This window comes from Lemur catta, chromosome 3 (genome assembly GCF_020740605.2).
Source record: "Lemur catta isolate mLemCat1 chromosome 3, mLemCat1.pri, whole genome shotgun sequence".
Classification (NCBI taxonomy): Eukaryota; Metazoa; Chordata; class Mammalia; order Primates; family Lemuridae; genus Lemur; species Lemur catta.
Genome location: NC_059130.1, coordinates 44,901,781 through 44,920,532, shown reverse-complemented (window position 1 = coordinate 44,920,532; position 18,752 = coordinate 44,901,781). Strand labels below are relative to the sequence as shown.

Here is an 18,752-nt window from a genome sequence, read left to right as displayed (position 1 = left end):
AGGCTAAGAGAACAAACAAGAAGAAAATGAGGCATCCAGAGACTAGTAGTGTTAGAGCCGGTTTCCCTCGGCCCCAGGAACAGAGAGGCAGAGTCACCGAGGCTGCAAAAGGCAAAGGAGTTTACTGGCTAGCTCGAGCTAGGGTCCAAGTCCCAGAGCACCAACGCAGTGGCCTCTCCACGAACTAGGACCCCGTCCTGGGGTAAAACTAAGCATTTATACTTTCCAGCGGGCTACATATGCTGTGCACACCATCCCCCCTCCCTCCCTCAGTTCATTTGTTCCTTCAAGACTGGCTGACCGTGTCGGCTCCTCATTGGTCGGTTCTATGGTCATGTTAACTCCTGATTGGTCGGCTCCAAGTCTCGGGATCCTCGGGTGGCCATGGGCGTCATTTCGGGGAAGGGGAGGGCCCGCGCCAGGGAAACCGAAACTTAGGCCTATTCCAGGAAGCCTAGCCTGTCATGGAGTCACCTTTGCTCTTACAGTAGTAGCTAGAAGCTATTGCTACCCCTGGGGCTGAAGATTCAAGGGGGGGGGCGGGAACTGTGTTATTAAAACTCAGGGAGACCTGCAACCCTTGAGGAAAAGCCACCCCTTTAGGAGCTGTAGTGCAGGAAGGGAACGACTACTTTCAGAGACAGAGCACCGAAGCAGGCAGAGAGTGAATCAGAGCCACCCTCACCCCTCTCTCCTCTCCCTCTCTGATCTCCCTTGGGTGCCTCTTAGTCAAACCAATTGGAAACCACCCCACCCATGATTGGGTGATCAGTCCACAGAGTGGCTCCTGGGCCACAGAGCAGGGAAGGATAAGAATGGATGGGGGTGAGGTAGGCACTGGTGAGAAAGGGGGAGAAGATAACAAGCACCAAAGAACATAGGCCAGACCATGTCACTCTTCAGCTTGAAATCCTCCAATGGCTTCTCATCGCACTCGTAGTAAAATCTAAAGTCCTTACGCTGCCTTACAGTCTTCCAAGATCTGGGCCATTGCTCCCTAAGCATTTTTTGTCTGAGACTTATTCTTTTTTGTAAGTTCAGCTCTTCATTTAGAGAAAGCTATTGTACTTCACCTAGCAATTTTAAATATTATAGTTGTAGGGGTTTTCAGAATATTAATGCTCTATATGTCCAGAAGCATAAGGTCTTGCACTCAATAAATGTCAGCTAAACCAATGGGTGGATGAATGGATAAACAAACTCCTTTTTGGTCTTAAGCTATATGTGTCTTTTTTTTTTTGTTTGTTTGAGACAGAGTCTCACTCTACTGCCTGGGCTAGAGTGCAGTGGCATCATCATAGCTCCCTGCTACCTCAAATGCCCAGGCTCAAGCCATCCTCCTACCTCGGCCTTCCAAGTAGCTGGGACAACAGGCATGCACCACCATGCCTGGCTAGTTTTTCTATTTTTTGTAGAGATGGTGTGCTGCTGTATTGCTCAGGCTGGTGTCCAACTTCTGGCCCCAAGTGATCCTCCCACCTCAGCCTCCCAAAATGCTGAGATTACAGGTGTGAGACACCATGCCCAGCCATATGTCCTTTTTTAATGGAAGACTTTATTTTCTTTTTCTTTTTTTGTCTTCTATTATTTTGCTGGATATCTTTGTTATTATATTTATTTCTGGACATTCCTATTCTTCTTTTAAGACTATAGAAAAATACAGAGTTTTCTCAGAAAGCTAGTTTATGTCTCCTGACACACAGCCAAGTTTGTTCAGGGCCCGAGTTGTATTATGTCGTTGGGCACTTCAGGCCCTTGTCAGACAGAATGACCTAGATCCTGTCAAAAGTTGTGTTTTTGTTTTGTTTTGTTTTGCAGGGGGAATGATTTAGTGTACATTGTCAAATACACATGCAATCTATTCACTTTTCTATAAATTTTAAATTCTGTATAAAGTTGGATTTTTAGAATACTTGGGGCCATATAAGTCCAGCCCCTAACTGAGATTCTCTCACAATGCTATGCTTTGGGGCTTTTATCAAAACATTTTTCATATGTATATTTTTTAATCATTTGGATTGATCTTGTGTTTGTTGAAAACATTTTTCTTGAGAACACAGTGAGAAATGCGGTTTAAGTTTAGTGCAGCATGGTCATCTATGCTGTAGAATATCATTCAGCCATAAAAAGGAATGAAGTGCTGATACCTGCTACAGCATGGATGAACCTTGAAATCATTATGCTGTAATAGAAGCCAGATATAAAAGGGTAAACATTGTATGATCCCATTTATATGAAATACATAGAACAGGTAAATCCATAGACACAGAAAGTAGGCTAGAGATGACCAGGGGCTGAGGAGAGAGGAAAATGGGGACAAATGCTTAGTGGGTGCAGAGTTTTCTTTTGATGAAAACATTCTGTAACTAGATAAAAGCGGTGGTTGTACAACATTGTAAATATACTAAAGGCCACTGGATTGTACACTTTAAAATGGTTGCTTTTATGTTATGTGAACGTCACCTCACTAAAAAAAAAAAAAAAAAAAAAATTAATGCACATTCAGCCAAAGAAGATTTGTGATAAGAGAGGTCACAGAAACATGTTAACAGCCACTTGAAGGGTGGTAAGGAAAACAGTGGTTATCAGGCTGCCGTGGCCCTCAAAGGGTAGAACTAGCTTGAGCTGGTGAGCTTTATAAAAGCCATCACAAAACCCTGGAGAGAGGAACCAATGCCAAAGGACCATTTTCCTGCCATGAGATGTGAGGTAAGTGCCACTGAATGCTGCTGAAAGCAGCATCCCTAAATCCATAAAAAGGACCACTGTCCAGCCCTTTCCCAGCCCACACCCCCATCACAGGTAACCACAGGCTTACTTGTTCATTGCTCCCAACCAAGGCTGCACTCGCTGCAGTTATCATCAGTTAAGCAGAAGGAATGCACAGTCCCGTGCAACAACCAGGAGTCCTCACTCCCGGCCAGAATTAGACCTAAATGCCCACTCACCTCCACAATCCTACCAAGACAAATCCACCAAGCCTCATATAGCTCTTTTCCTTACACCTGTAGTGTAAGCCCCTCTTATCATCTGTCATCTCCTAGACAGTTCCCCCAAACTACTCTCTCCTGACCCAACCTTGATTTTCTTCCCAAATGCTTCCTTGCCATCGCCTGGAATGCAAACTTCAGAGCCAGCAAACTCCTCTAGATCCTCCAGTTCCTCTCCAAAGTCTTCTCCTGCCTCCTTGCTTTATCAGCTACCTGGCTGCCTCCTGAGGACGTCACATCCCCTGCAGATTTCTGAAGACGATAATGTTTATTCTCCACACTCCACACCCATCAGGGTTGGAAGGCAGGGGTGGTCTCCTCCTTTATGATGAGTACCTTTTTCAGGTCTTTGTTCTTCCACCCTCTTGTTAAAACAAATGAAAAGAAGAAATAAAATAACCCTGCTTCTTTGAAGCTCATGACACTGAAATAAACCATTTTCTCACTGTCCTCATTGTAGTGACCTCCCAGCCTCTCGTGCACAGATGGCTTTGACACCCAGCTCCTGGTCTTCCTCTCCCTTCAAGCATCCCCCATAATCTTATTGGACTTCACCATCCATGGCATAACACATCCCATAGCCCAGATCCTCCATTCTCCAATAACATTCTCCTCCACTCGACTTGAGCTCCCTCCTCCCCTGGGCACAGCCTCAACCTTGACATCACCCTAAACTGTATCACTCTAAAATCACACCATCAAGCATTTCACTCTTTATTTACAGTTTCCTATGCTTGCGAGTTTATTGCTCAAGTATTTCATTGCAATGCTTTTTAATCGTACCTCATTGAACCTGCCAGTCATTAACTCATTCTTTTATTTCTAACTATCAGCTTTCTTCTTATTCGCTTCCATTCTATTCTGCACTATTGCTTCCATAACTGGATTTTTAAAAAATAAATCCAATTTACTACTCTATTTGCTTGGTATTGGCAAATGTTAATATTATGTACAAATTCCCTTTCTTCCTGGTTGAAAAGAACTATACGGCTACATCCAGTACATACAGATGGAAAGCTCAGCACAGAGGATATCATACATCACTGCAATGTGGAAGTGAATGCTGCCAATTGTCCGCTTTTGCCAAACTACATAGTGTTACATGGTTTATATCCCAATCAACGGTGGCAATGCTCTGAAAGGAATACCACCTAAATGTCAGGGACACGTGAAATTGATCAGTCCATAGTTCTTCCTCAGTGATTTCCAACTCTGGTAGTACATCAAAGTCATTGAAAAAATAAAGACACAGCATTCACTCACAAACCTACTGAATCAGAATATTCTGGATTGGGTCAGGGACAGATTCAGGATTTTGCAGGGCCTGACGTTTATACAATTTGGCATCTCTCTTTAAGAAAAACAGTATTAAAGTATCTTACTTTTATAGATTTTACAAAAAATTGTTACCATGTAAACACATTTCTAGGATCCAGGCTCTTGTGATGTAAAGGTCCCCGTAAGTAATGGACCCTGAAGCTTAGTTTTTATTAGCTTCCAGGTAAATCTACCTGTGAGTTATGGCCTAGGGACAAAGGTGTGTTTGTGTGTGTGTGTGTGCACATGTGAGCACCTGTGCTTGCCTGCATGGTTTAAGCTCCCAGGTAAGTGAATACAGAACTGAGTATCTCCCTTCTGTAGCATCTGTACTGCTTATTCTCCACACCTGAACATTTTTTCTTTTGGTACCTTTCATTTTCCTCACTTCTTTATTACTTCCTCATGTGCTCTTTTTCTACCTCCCATTCCTTTAACTTTTTTCCTTCCTATTTCTAGTTTCTAGCCCTCACAATGATCCCCATTAGTGTCATTGCTGGATTTGGGGAGCTGAAATATTAATAATTGCTGGACTTTCTAAGAGATAGACAGCCATATTAAATTGCAAACTGGCAGTGGGGGGGGCAGGGGGTAGTCATTACATAACTGGATTTTAAATTCTTACCCACTGAGACAACTCATTCCATTTGGAGAAGCAGTTCTGCTCCTTATGATGAAACCAAATACACATGCATTCATTCACTTAGTCATTTATTCATTTAATAAATATTTGTTGAATATCTACTATTTGTCAGGAATATGCTAGGTTCTGGGAATACAATGATGAGCAAGGTAATTTTTTCCTACCCTAAGAAACTTAGAGTCCAGTGGGAAGACACACATTAAACAAACAATTGCCAAAATAGTTATTTATTACAATTAAAGGAAGGACAAAAATATGGTCTGTAAGAACATTAAAGGGGAGACCTCATCTACAGAGTCAATTCTCATGAAGGGACATACATAAGGATTCTCCAGAGAAACAAAACCAATAGGATGGGGGGTGGTTACATGCATGTAAACTTATTACAGGAATTGGCTTATGTGATTATGGAAGCTGAGAAGCCCCATAACCTGCTGTCTGCAAGCTAGAGACCCAGGAAAGCTGGTGGTATGATTCAGTACAAGCCTGGAGGCCAAAGAACCAGGAATGCCAATGTTTGATCAGGAGAAGGTGCATATCCCAGGTCAGCCAGAGAATGAATTCACCCTTCCTCCAACTTTTTCTTCTATTTGGGCCCTCAACGGATTGGATGATGCCCACTTACATTGGTGAAGGCAATTTTCTTACTCAGTCTACCAATTAAAATGCTAATCTCTTCCAAAAACACTCTCACAGACACACCCAAAATTAATGTTTTACCAGATATCTGGGTATTCCATAGCCTAGTCAAGTTGACCCATAAAATTGGCCATCACAGGACATTTAAGCAGAGACCTGAGAGATGAATAGGAATTGACCAGGCAAAGAGTGGAGGAACTCCTCCTGGCTGGTGGTGGTGGGGGCAGGTAATTCCAGGTAAAAGAAGCCAGAATGCCCAAAGCAGACAGAACAGCTCTCTCATGTGCACAGAATGCAATATCTGAGGGGGCATGGTGTGAAGAGAGGTCAGGAGATGAGCAAGACTAGATTTTGTATGTCTTGTGGACTGTGTCAGTGTCTCCTACCCACAGTGCACCCCAACAGCAGACTGAGAACCTGGAGACTAAAGCAGTTTTGAGGATTTCACCATATAATCTAGAAATGGTGATAAGGGCCCATTCTGAGGGCTGTCAGTGGGAATGGGACACGGCTGATGGGCGTTATTATTAAAATAACTATTGATAGGATTTGGCACCAATGAGAGATCAGGGAGAGGGAAAAATTTCCTTGATTATTATTACTAAAATGCTGTTGTGGTTTTATCCTTATTTTTAACAAAGACAAGAGGCCTATCTTACTGCTTTGTGCTCCTTAGTAGTTCAAAGATTTATAAACCACCATCCGACATGTCATATATGAAGAGAAAAAGATTTTTGTTTCTCTTGGCTTAGACTCTTGGGAGAGGAAAGCTAAAATTTTGGGGTGGAAGCTATACTTACGAGTTCTAACTGAGAGAGGACCAAAAGCTCTTGTCTTTTAGATAATTTTTTTTATATATGCAAAGCTCTATTCTAATCCCATGGTGCTAACACTGAGAATTGTCCTACTTCTCACTTCTGTGCTTCCCACTTGCCCATGTCCATTTGACCTGGGAACATGTATTCCTCTGGATAAATTCAATCTGTTCTATTCTTTCTTTTCATACCTGGGAAAACCAATATTCACACTCTGCCATTTTGAGCTGATGGCTCAAGTGTGTGCATATTTCAGCCCTACATGAAAATAGGCCTAATTTGTGGGATCTATTTTTGCTTTCTATTTCTTCTCTCATTTTCTCTTAAGTAATACTTTTGAGCTAAAATGAAGTATAAAATCCAAGTGAAACCAAATTTCACCTATGTTAGCATTATAGCCACTGTATTTTAGCCTGGGTAACCAAGCCAAAAATTAAACCCTGTTTTCTTAGAAATTTCAGATATTTCAAATCTCAGGAACTTACAGAAAAAAAGAAAAAAATTTCAGATATTCTGATTCTTTAATAACAATGAGATTCTTCAGGTGGTTTTTGGTTGGGTACATGTCCAGCTTGTGGACTGACACTACTCCAGAAGAGAGAAGACACATATTTTGGGTAGGAAAAAAAAAAAAAAAACTATTCTGGCTCTAATCCTGAGGAGTAACTGAATCTGGAGTGTTAATGAAGGTAAATCGGTTAGTTTGAGCAACTTGGAATTGAGACCGGCATGAGGCAAAAACTCCAGGAGAAAGCAAAGACTCCATGGTTGGGCTTAATGATTTTTTTTAGATTATTAATATTTTTTCAGGCAACTTCCAGTATCAGTGTAAGAACCTTTATGTACATACACCACTTCATACTCATTAGGATGGTGATAATAAAAAAGACAGATGACAACAAGTATTGGCCAGAATGTGGAGAGATTGGAACCCTTGTGCACTGCTGTGGGATTGTGAATTGGTACAGCCTCTTTGGAAAAGAGTTGGGTGGTTCCTCAAAAATGAAACATAAAGTTACCATATGACCCCAAAATTCCACTGCTAAGTATTGAAGAGAATTAAAAACATAAGTCTACACAAAAATGGGAACATGAATATTTATAACAGTGTTATTCACGATAGCCAATAAGCAGAAACAGTCCAAAGTCCATCAGTCAGTGAATGGAGAAACAAAATGTAGTCTATCCATACAATGGACTAGTATTCAGCCATAAAAAGAATGGAGCACTGATAAATGCTACAACATGGACGGACCTTGAAAACATGCTAAAGGAAAGAAGTTAGACACAAAAGGTCACATATTGGATGATTCTATTTATGTGAAATGTCCAGAATAGGCAAATCCATAAAGACAGAAAGTAAATTAGTAGTTGCCAGGGCTATGGGGGAGGAAAGAATGGGGAATAAGTGCTAATGGGCACAGGTTTCCTTGGGAGATGATAGAAATCTTCTGGAGTTAGACAGTGGTGATAGTTGTACAGTCTTGTGCATTTTAAAAGGGTAAATTTTATGGTATGTGAGTTTTATCTAAATAAAATAAAGTTTTTAAGAAAGAGTCTATACCAAGAGATAAATTTAAACACATTTATTGTCAAGCTTTATAGTGCCATGTCAAATACAATAGGTCCAAACTGACATAAGTTTAAATAAATATGTACTTTAAAAAACCATAAAATATTTTAAATCATAATTTAAAATACCTTATAAAATCCAAACACAGACCACATTTATATTTCACACTATTTCTAATGCAGTATATATAAATATTTACATTTGAACAATTTCAGAGAAAATAATAATTCATTCCATATGTAACCTGATCACAATAGTTGTTCTCTCTTTCTCTCTGTCTCTTATTTCCCAGAGTTCTTCTGCCCCGTAAAAAACCTCCTCTGTTCTGATTCTCATCGCACTCCACGTTAACTGTTGGCCATGTTTACTGTTCAGCACTTCTCTGAAACTTTCCTTTTTCATACAAGCTGAGCTAATGGAAGTGTGGGGGAGTTTTGATTCTCACACTCTGAAGCTGGACTAGCCTTGGCAATTACTGAATGAGACTTTCTCACTGCCAGTGATAAAATGGCAACTGAAGATTCCTTAGGAATTTTAAAATAGGCTTATAAAGAGACATGAATACTTGCTCACACAGGCTTCCCCCTCTTCCAGAACACACTAGCATACAGAATAAAACAAGTAGAGAATAGTTATCAGACAGTTTTGCTTTTTAAAAATCTACCAGATGAATCTTTTACATGGTGAGTTCCTATTGTGGATTTAAAATCTTATGTAATATACAAAATTTATATTTACATATCACATCTGACAAACATCTTTGTAGGAATGCAAAGCACATTCATATTTCTACATGTTTTTTCAACAAAGACATTCGTAAAATTGTACCTTCATTTGTTTGCATTTATGTAGGGTTTTATCAAATCAGAACATTTGGTCTCATGAAAGTTTTTCATCATGGAAACCACACATTCCTGAAAAAATACCTGACAGTATACAAACCCTCCATTCAGTTTTTTTTGTTGTTGTTTTTTTTTTTTTTTTTTGAGACAGAGTCTCACTCTATTGCCCAGGCTAGAATGAGTGCCATGGCATCAGCCTAGCTCACAGCAACCTCAAACTCCTGGGCTGAAGCGATCCTTCTGCCTCAGCCTCCCAAGTAGCTGGGACTACAGGCACGCGCCACCATGCCCGGCTAATTTTTTCTATATATATTTTTAGCTGTCCATATAATTTCTTTCTATTTTTAGTAGAGACCGGGTCTCGCTCTTGCTCAGGCTGGTCTTGAACTCCTGAGCTCCAATGATCCGCCCGCCTCGGCCTCCCAGAGTGCTATCCATTCAGTTTTTACTCTCCTGATACTACAATGTTTTTAAAACAACTATAGCAAAACATTCGTAACTTTATATTAGTTAACATTATGCCTCGGTAGGGGACAATATTTGCCCTTTTTTGAAGGAAATTTACTACAGATGTAACATAATTTAAGAAACAAAGAAGGGGTCATCAAGGGTAAGGTACTTTTACCCTATCATAGTTCACAACATCTACAAATTTTTTAAGTCCTTACTATGCATGCACTGAATTGAGAGTTATGAAAAATTATACTACATTCACTTCAAGTAAAATGACCAGTCTTCAAGAACCCTTTAAAAAGCATTAAATCCCATAGGGATAAAAGCAACTAAGGCTGTGCTTAGTAATCCTTGCACAGAGCATTAAGTAGGATTTGCACCATTTACAAAGACACCCCCTTGCCTCAAGCAGTCACCTGTGGACATTAAAAATTTGCCATTTTTTCAAGTTAGAATACTTTTGGGCCAATTTGTTTTCCCCTCTTGATACTTATTCATCCCCATGACAGCAACTATGTAATCAACAGTTGAAACATTGTGAGGGGCAAAAGAAAGAAACAAAGTCCCAAAGTATAGTTTCCCCACTGAGATTTCACAGTGAGCAAGAGAGAGTAAGAAAGGAAATCTGAGGTTCCAGACTCTTGGTCTCTTCAGCTTTGCTTGAGAGAAAATGGTCTTTCCCTTCAGTAGTGAGCACTTTCTTGACCCTGAGACTGGGAAAGAGAAAACTGAGTCTTTTCGGTGGAAGGCTGGCCTCATCCACAGGATCCATTGAAGTTGTGGTGGATACCTCGATCCCAGCTGTAAAGGCAGTGGGTACAGCAGGGAAGAAGGGCCGGAGACCCAAGGAGAACTCTCTGCCTCTGTTGTCTTCAGTGTATGAGCCTAGTTCCATGGATGCACCTGTGTTTCTGTAAATATAAGCATGCCTGTCATCAGAAAACTTAACATTCTGCATACTGATAGCCACAACAAAATGCACTTCCTAGCACAGAATGCTGCACGCACTCTCACTGGGGTAGTAAAAGTATGAACATCAGAATCTATTCAGTTAGGACAGTGAAACTATTCTATAGGATACTAGTGCTGGCCACAGGTCCACCATTATACATCTCTCAAAACCTACAGAATGTACAACACAAAGTGAATCCTGATGTTACCTGTGGACATTAACTAATAATAATGTATCAATATTGGCCCATAAGTCCCATAAGCTGTAACACCGGTGCAAGATGTTAGTAATAGGGGAAATTGGAAGTGGGCAGTGAGGAGGTGTGTTGGAACTATCTGTACTTTCTGCTCAGTTTTTCTATAAACCTAAAACTGCACAGAAAAAATATTAATTTTAAAAAAGTTTATTCAGAGGGATTTGGCCCTTTCAAATTCTTGCAAAGCAAACTAGAATGGTTAAGAACACAGATTCCAGAACCAGACTGCCTGGGTTTAAATCCTGGCTACCACTCACTAGCTTTGAGATTTCAGACAAGTTGATCTGTGCCTCTCTGTGCCTCATTTTCTTCATCTGTGTGATGAAGGATATAGGAGTAGCCCCTATCTCGTAGAGTTCCTAGCCTAGAACAGTTATTAGGACATACTAAGTGCTATATAAGCATCAGCTATCATCGTCACTATTATCTTTCATAAATAAAATAACTCAATAAAGCCAGATCCTTTTTCTTTCTTCTCTTTCTACAAAGAAATGAAACAACTTTCCAGAAAATACTATGAAGGTGGTGATTCCTGCCCCCTCCCCAAAATGTCAGGTTTGGAGGGTTCAAGGAGAAATAGAACATGTAGAGAGGACACCTCTCTTATAACCATAAGTGATTTCCAAGTCTTACCTGCTTCTTTTGAACTTAAATGAGGTCAGGAGGCATTTGGTAGTTTCCCTCTGATTCAAGGTTTTGGCAGCTGCTGTGGAATACATGAGAACACTAAATAAAGCACTGTTTTCCAACGTAAAGAGAGAAAAATGTGTGGAATGTTCAATGGCATGCATTGTACAAGAATGCAACTTACCTGGAAGGAACAAATTTCTTTACTGTAAGAGAAAGAAAACCATTAATTCAGACTACATGACTTTTAAGGACATATCAAATCCAGACACTTGATTCATCAGGGGTTACAAACACAATGCCTTAAGGCCTCTGTGATAATCAGAGCATGAGCACAGCTTGGTGGTAATTAGGGTAAAATGCAAAGTGCACATCCATCCAAAGGGCACAGCCACTTCCTCACAGCACCTAATAGTTACAGGGTCATCTTGCCAGATTCAGTTTCTAATATTTCATGAAAAGTCTAGAATCTGAATTTTTATGTGAAATTTCCTATGTTGTAAATGTCAGAACTTAATTCAAACATTTTTAAGTACTGTGTAGGCCAGACAAACCATGAGTGTGGTCAGATATGCTTGCATATTCCTTATCAGATACTCCCGAATTTAAGCCTGTATTCCAAACAAATATTTTAAGGAAGCATTTTATCCATTTTCCCGTGATCACTAATCAAGGCAGTCTCATTGCACAACTCCAGGGGACACCATAAAATTTAATGTGAATAACACCCGCCCCGGAGTTGTACAACGTTGGCACAACTAACATTTATATTTCCTAAAACCCTTCCTGCACTGAGTTATAGTACAAACTCTTTTCCTAAGACTTCTGCTTAATTATACTGTAGTCTATTAATGTATATCTAATAACTAGATTCTAATTACTGTTTAAATTTTTAAGAGAGACTATGACTCATCAATGAGAAAAATATATTTTCAAAAACATTTTTGGAGTACATTCTTAAACTCCCTCACCTTTCTTCCGCAAGTATTTCAGAAGGAAGAAGAGAAATGATGTTAATGTCAGGATAGAGGTTCCAGCAGCAGAAAGCCCAATTATCAAGGTATTGGACTCAGCGGGAGCTAAGGAAACAAGAGGGAAAGGACTGTCATGAGGAGGAATTGACTTTAAAGTCTTTCTGTCCTGTCCATTTGGCCTTTTCTCTGCACATTGATTACTAGAAGCAGAACAGTCACCTAGTTCAATATGTGAAGCAGAGATGTTGCATTAAAGGCCTTTTAGATTTGCCCCAAACCACCTTGGAGGCTTTCTCCCCCAACGGCCAGGTAGAACTCTAATTTGCCAAGCTCTTTCACAATTAACACACATACTTTGGTTAATACTGCACTCACTTGTGATTGTGTGTGTGTTCTCTCTCTCTCTCTTTCTCTCTCTCATTTTCCATTTCCCCCTCCACCTTTCCTCTCTAGGTCTCCTTTTTCCCACTTTCAGATTTCTACCCATTCCATCAACATGCCACCTGTGTTTTCTCTCTATCCCCATATAACTAAATATTCACAACTTTTTAATCTGGGCAACCTTTCTGGTTTGGACATAATGGACAGCTAATTACTGTAACAAGATAGCTCCCCTTTTCCTCTTTAGTCCCCCAGACAACCAGCATCAATCAATGTATCACCTTCGCAGGTAGGCAGCATCCCAGACCAGTGTCCTGTGGCACCACATGTCAGAGCCACAGAGCCATTGAGAGTCCACCCTTCAGGACATGCAAACTTGCACTCAGTGCCGAACACAAACTTCCCGTTGCAGCTCATGTTGATCTTCCCCAGAACTGCCAGACTTGAACATTGTATCACTAAAAATGATAGGCATACAGGTAGAGGTTAAGAAAAATCTACTGGAAAACTTCTAAAACTGGCTTTAAAAGTCACCAATACATGTAACTTATAAGCATTACTTCATTTTCAGCATGTAGGAATTTAGGATCAAGCCCCTTGGAGCAATCTAGGTTCAGAAACTTATGAGGTATTTGACCTGTTCCCAAAAAGTCTGAACTCAGTCCTACCTTGGCAGGAGGGGACCTCCTGTGTCCACTGTCCCTGAGATGTGCACTCAAGTTGAGCTGATCCATGTAATTCAAAGCCTTGCTCACAGCTGAAGGCACATGTGGACTTGTAGGTGAATTCTCCAGTAGGAGAATGAGTATAATTCACCAAGCCCCTTGGGGGTGGGTGGACAGCATCACATTTCACAGCTGGAAGACAGGAGAGGACACTTTAGCGGTTTGTTTACATCAGGGAGCAACAGGTTTCTCAAGGTAATCAAGCCCCTAAGCTCTTCAATAGGTTTTACCTTAAAATCAAACAAAAACAAAGACTGTACCTTCACATGTGGGCTTTTTGCTGTCCCACTCCCCTGTGGGGCCACACTGGAGCCTTTTGGATCCCTTCAACACAAATCCCTGCTGACAGGAGAACTCGCAGCTGGACCCACTTTGGAAACTTCCAGAAACACTGGGATGACAACTCATGTTCCCTCCCTCTGGGCTGGACAAGGCTGTGCACTGGAGAGCTGAGACATCAAAATCATGGTCAGAAAATATCACAGTGCATCTAGAGAGTACTTGGTGTTTGATGAGTGAACCCAGCTCATGCGGAACAAAGCCACACTCAGAGAACTCAAGAGTCTTCACTATTCCCTGGATAACTGGGAAGATGGCTGTGTTTTTTTGAATCCCAATCTCCTCATTGATAATGGCACTAATTAAAGGACCGCCTGTCACTGGAACATTGGTTCCTGAACACTGTTCTAACATGCAAAAGGAGTTAGGGTCAAGGGAAACATTGCATGTCGTCAGAGGGCAACGTAAAGGTCCTGCAAGCTTACACATGGCGCCAAAAAGAAAGGACGAGAAGAAGGCACCCATGTAAAATTTGTCTGCTTACATTTGGTTTTGGTGTTGCAACTTTTTGCCACTGGAAATCATTCTGTGCTACCTTTGGCTAGGTGAATGCCAGTGCCTAATAGTAAAGCCTGCTTGTTTTTGTGAATTAAATTTTAGTGCTTACGGATGTATCAAGACTATCCTTGTAACTGACACCATCCTTGAAGCATTTGCCTCACTGCTAGTTATGAGCCATTTCAGAAGAAAAGTATGACAAGAGTTTTAGTTTCAAGTCATGTTCTCATTATTCTGTTTTTTAAAATTTCTAATATGATTTCCTTTAAGAATTCTGCCTACCCCAAGGTCTATCATATAAAGTGATATTAACACAGTACAATTAAGAAATCAGCAAAGCATTCACTCTTATTACATACAGTCCTTTCTCTGGCCAAGCACTGTTTCTTTTAAATGAACCTCAAAAATGTAAGATGAGTGTTGCTCATCAAATCTGATTTCTATAGTTGAAGTGGGCATCTGATTTCATTTTCACTGCCCAAATTTGAAGATTGCTGCTCTTTAAGAAAGGAAAGTGTAAAGGAAAGGATCTTGGGCTTACCTTCACAAACCGGGATTTGCTGTGACCACTGTCCTTGGGCGGTGCATTCAACCTGGGCTGGCCCCTGCAGCATGAAGCCTTCCTCACAGGTGAAGTTGCAGGATGACTTGAAGGAAAACTCTTCCGTGGAGTTGCTACAGCTCACAGAGCCATTCTGAGGCTGGTGGATAGCGCTGCATGTCACAGCTGTAACACATGTACCCATTCATATTAGCAGGTCTGGCTTGCCCATTTCTAGTATGGACTGAGAAAAGAAAAGTTCATGAGTCTTTATGTGGAGCAACTCTACCTTTACACGTTGGCCTCTCATTGTCCCAATTCCCAGCTGAGGTACACCGAAGGCTCCGGGCTCCCATTAGTTCAAATCCTTCCTTACAGTCGAATGCACAGGTTGTGTCCCATGGCGAGCTTTCAAGACTTCGCCAACAGTTCATGATCCCATTGGCAGGGGTTGTCAAAGCATCACACTCAACCACTGGGGATTGGAAAGAGACCATGAATTTTACAGAAGAATGATATTTTCATGTTCTGTTGAATTGGAGTTTATAACAGAGTGAGGAAGCTGCCTTCAAAGGGTAGATTGCAAAGTCCCATGCCCATTCTTGGGGACATGCATACCTAAAATAAAGCTTTGGCTTTTTTTTTTATTGATATTTCTATCTTCTCTGATTAGTTTTTACTTTGACTATGATGAGTGGTCTCTGATTTATTTTATCATTTATATAAGGGAAAAATGAAGAAAATAATACATTCTAGTTCAGGATTTGTGACTAGTTGTGATAAAAACAATCCTGACAGACACAGGACATTCATTTATTTTAGTCCAGCAGGACCTGAAGGATTGATTTGTTTTTTCTCACCTCTGGTCCAGAAAGATAAGAGTGAGAGAGAAAAAGAGATAGTAAGACTGCTTCATTATCATGGTCTTAAGTTAGCCCCATTGCATAGAAAAGTGAGACAGGGAAAGACGATGAGGAAGACATTAAGATTTCTAGAGTTTCAGTGCTTATGGTCTCCCTTACAAATCACCAGAGCCTTGGATACACTCATTTGAAACATATAATAAAAGCCTTTCTCAAACCAAGCAGATACTAGATTAGTCATACATACATTGGCTGAGAGAACAAGTTTTATTAAAAACAACAAAATGAACTTTCCCTGGAGCTTTGGAAATGTTATCAATTGGATAAAAAATGAAGGCACTGAGGGATGAGTTAGAGAATGTTCTGTGCATTCTGGGAGAGATTTACCATTGCAGCCTGGAGTAGGAGCAGTCCATTCTCCGGAGGACGTACACTGTGTGGTCTCCATGCTGCTTGGCACGTAGCCCCTTTCACAGCTGACCCAGCAAGAAGAATTGTAGCTGAAGTTCCCGAATGGGTGGGTGCAAACCAGTCTTCCGTGCTCAGGGTCTTCCTGTGCTTTACAGGTCACAACTGAAAAAGAAACACAAATCAGTTCTGCTCATCTCTCACCTTATATAAGTGGGAGGAACACTGGAAACTATAACTACACTTTATTGAATGTTTCCTATGTGCCAGGCACTATGTAACCATAGCCTATGAAGTTGGTACTATTATTATCCTCATTTTACAATAAGAAAGCTATGACCAAAAGTTTAAATACATTGCCAAGGTGCTATAATGAATAACTGGTGAATCTAGGGTTTGAACCCAGAAGGGTCCGACTTCATAGTCACAGCTGTTAACCACCATATTATACCACATGCAACACGGTAGAGAAGACATGCAGTCTAAATCCAGCAAGGACATGAGATGGTGCTACCATCTTAAGTGAAGGAGGAGGTGAGAACAAGACTTACCCTGCTCACACTTGAGTCCACTGAAGCCAGGGTGGCACTTGCAAGTGTAGTTATTGACAGTCTCTATGCATTCACCATGGCCGCTGCAAGACGCATTGGTGCAGGCAGCTGCAGAAAACACAATTCATGTTGGTGAGGGTTGTTATTGCACTTATAATGAGTTCCTTCGAACTTAGGATCAACAGTGTGCTACAAAGACATCACCAATGATACTGAATTCCAGAGATTCTAACTGAAGTTGAGTTTATGAAATGCCAAATCTGGGTTTCAGGCTTATCTATTTTAAACCTTGATGTTAAAGTACAGATATCTGAAGTGGAACTAAGTATAGCTGCCACCAAGCATAGAAAATTCCTTTATCACAAACTCTGAAGACAGTATTCCTACCACAAATAAACAAATAACTAAAATACGTATGGTGTGTGTGTGTATGTATTCTGCCTACAGTGTATGTATACATATATGGATACATTCTTGCCTACATCCACACAAAGATACAAAAAGATACTTTAGCAGTTAAACAGAATGTCTTCAAATCATATGTTTTAGAACATAAAATTACCACAATAGAGACCACTGTCTGCATGCTATAAATGTGTCAAGATGCCCACACACTGGAACCACCGCCCACTGCTGCCTCAAGCTCCCTACCTGTGTAGCACAGGGCAAGCTTCTTCTTGCTGCATCTCTCATCGTTCCACATGCCCGCGTCTTTTTCTCTCCGGATGTAGATTTCCACGCAATCCTCTTCATTTTGCTTATTGTTGGGTTCACCTGGAGCCCAGTTCGTGGCTTCTTTGGTCAGAGGTTTCTTGGTTCCTACCCAGGTCCACACATTATTGATTTTTCTGATTCCAATCCAGTAATAACTTGGTGAATAGCTTAATATGGAATTTAGGTATTTAATCTCTTCTTTGTTTTGAATTGCTACCAGGTGTGTGTACCTCTGCTTACAAAACTCACTGGCTTCCTCGTAAGTCATGGTTTCTGTGGAGGTGTTGTAAGACCAGGCTCCACTTTCCTTAATGAGAAGCACTAGGGGAGGAAATAGAAAGGAAATGGTAGGGTTTAGTCCTGCTATGGGTTAACTCCATTAACTGGGCTTTTTATTGTCTTATTTTTGTCCTACTGTGGCCCTCGGAATGACCCAAACTTTTGTCACCTTTTCAAAAGTAAGAAAAAGAGGTATGTATGAAGAAACTACCACTTAAGGTATCCCTTTTGTGACTGGCCACCCACTAGGTGCTTTACCTGCACTCACCCACAACAACCCAATAGTATACCCACTTTATTAGCATAATAATCAGGATGACTAAGCTTTCTTGAGCACTTCATATACACCACCAAGTACTGTATGAGGCACTTTACGTGACCCATGATATTGAATCTTCACAATGCATCTGGGAGATAGGTTATTTATGATCAATGATTCACAAGTAAGGAAGCAGAGACACTAAGAAATAAAGTAAATTGCCTCTAGCCCAGGGCAGAACATATTGCAGGCAGTAGTCAGGGACTATGCCAGACATTCTGCAATGCACAGGACAGCCGCACACAAGAAAGAGTACTCCAGTCTGAAATGTCAATGGTATGAGGACGAGAAACTCTGATTTCACTAATAACACTGACTTACCACAAGTGAGAGCAGAGAGAAGCTGTGATACAATCATGACTTCAAGAGTTCTTTTCACCAAAAGATTAGACTGAAGTACTTTTCTGGGGAGAAAAAGTACAAAATTGATTATAGAAGAAAATCCTGGGTATCTGATTAAATCATTCTACTACAATGTTTAAGGCAGCATCATAAGATTTAAGAAAATAGGTTCCAGTGCCACAATCTTTGCTTATTTCAAAGAAGTTTAATCACATGAGTAAATACAAAATTTAAGATTTTCATCATTTAAGTCAAAGAGAAAAGATAAGTTTTAACTACAACACAATAAGAGCTTGTACATATCTGATTTTTATCAGAAGGCTTTTTGCATATCTGTTCCTATTGATAAATCTATGTTTCATGGCCCAAGGCTGCTTTTGTAAAGAATTCTGTACTTACTCTTTTTGGGGAGTGATTGTTTGAATGTCAGATGCCTCAGGTGTGTATCTCTGCTGCGTCTGTCTCAGGCCAGTACAGTAGTTCTGATGTGAAGTCAGCCAAGAACAGCTGAACACTGCTTCTGCTGGAGCCCTTTTGTAGGAGAAATTTCTTCCTGTGAATAATGGGAGGATGTTGCCCAGATCCAGTAAAACGGAAATCCCCAACGGCAACCAAAAACTTTCCCGGGAATACCCACAATGCTTACAATTACAATGATGTCAGAAACTTTATCCCTTGAAGTTAATTCTCCTTTGTCCATGCCTTTATATT

General features: G+C 40.6%; 1 protein-coding gene across 1 annotated transcript; it reads right to left on the bottom strand.

Moving 5' to 3' along the window:
- Nucleotides 1-9,180: 9,180 nt before the first annotated feature.
- Nucleotides 9,181-18,540, bottom strand: SELE (selectin E). Its single transcript, XM_045546410.1, has 14 exons — nucleotides 18,441-18,540; nucleotides 18,021-18,103; nucleotides 17,039-17,422; nucleotides 16,388-16,495; nucleotides 15,816-16,001; nucleotides 14,855-15,040; nucleotides 14,566-14,751; nucleotides 13,448-13,636; nucleotides 13,131-13,319; nucleotides 12,744-12,920; nucleotides 12,079-12,186; nucleotides 11,292-11,313; nucleotides 11,114-11,186; nucleotides 9,181-10,183 (listed from the first exon to the last, which is right to left on the bottom strand). Exons 2-13 carry the CDS (start codon nucleotides 18,055-18,057, stop codon nucleotides 11,129-11,131), a joined length of 1,830 nt encoding a protein of 609 aa, XP_045402366.1. The 5' UTR covers nucleotides 18,058-18,103; nucleotides 18,441-18,540; the 3' UTR covers nucleotides 9,181-10,183; nucleotides 11,114-11,128.
- Nucleotides 18,541-18,752: the final 212 nt, after the last annotated feature.

What these genes read in the sequence shown, in the direction of transcription:
- SELE (XM_045546410.1), bottom strand. Translation starts at nt 18,057, where the DNA reads ATGATTGTATCACAGCTTCTCTCTGCTCTCACTTGTG. An exon ending in CAAAAAGCCCACATGTGAAG is followed by an intron (nt 13,320 to 13,447) that starts GTACAGTCTTTG and finishes CCTGTCTTCCAG; the next exon opens with CTGTGAAATGTGATGCTGTC. An exon ending in AAGAAATTTGTTCCTTCCAG is followed by an intron (nt 11,187 to 11,291) that starts GTAAGTTGCATT and finishes TGTATTCCACAG; the next exon opens with CAGCTGCCAAAACCTTGAAT.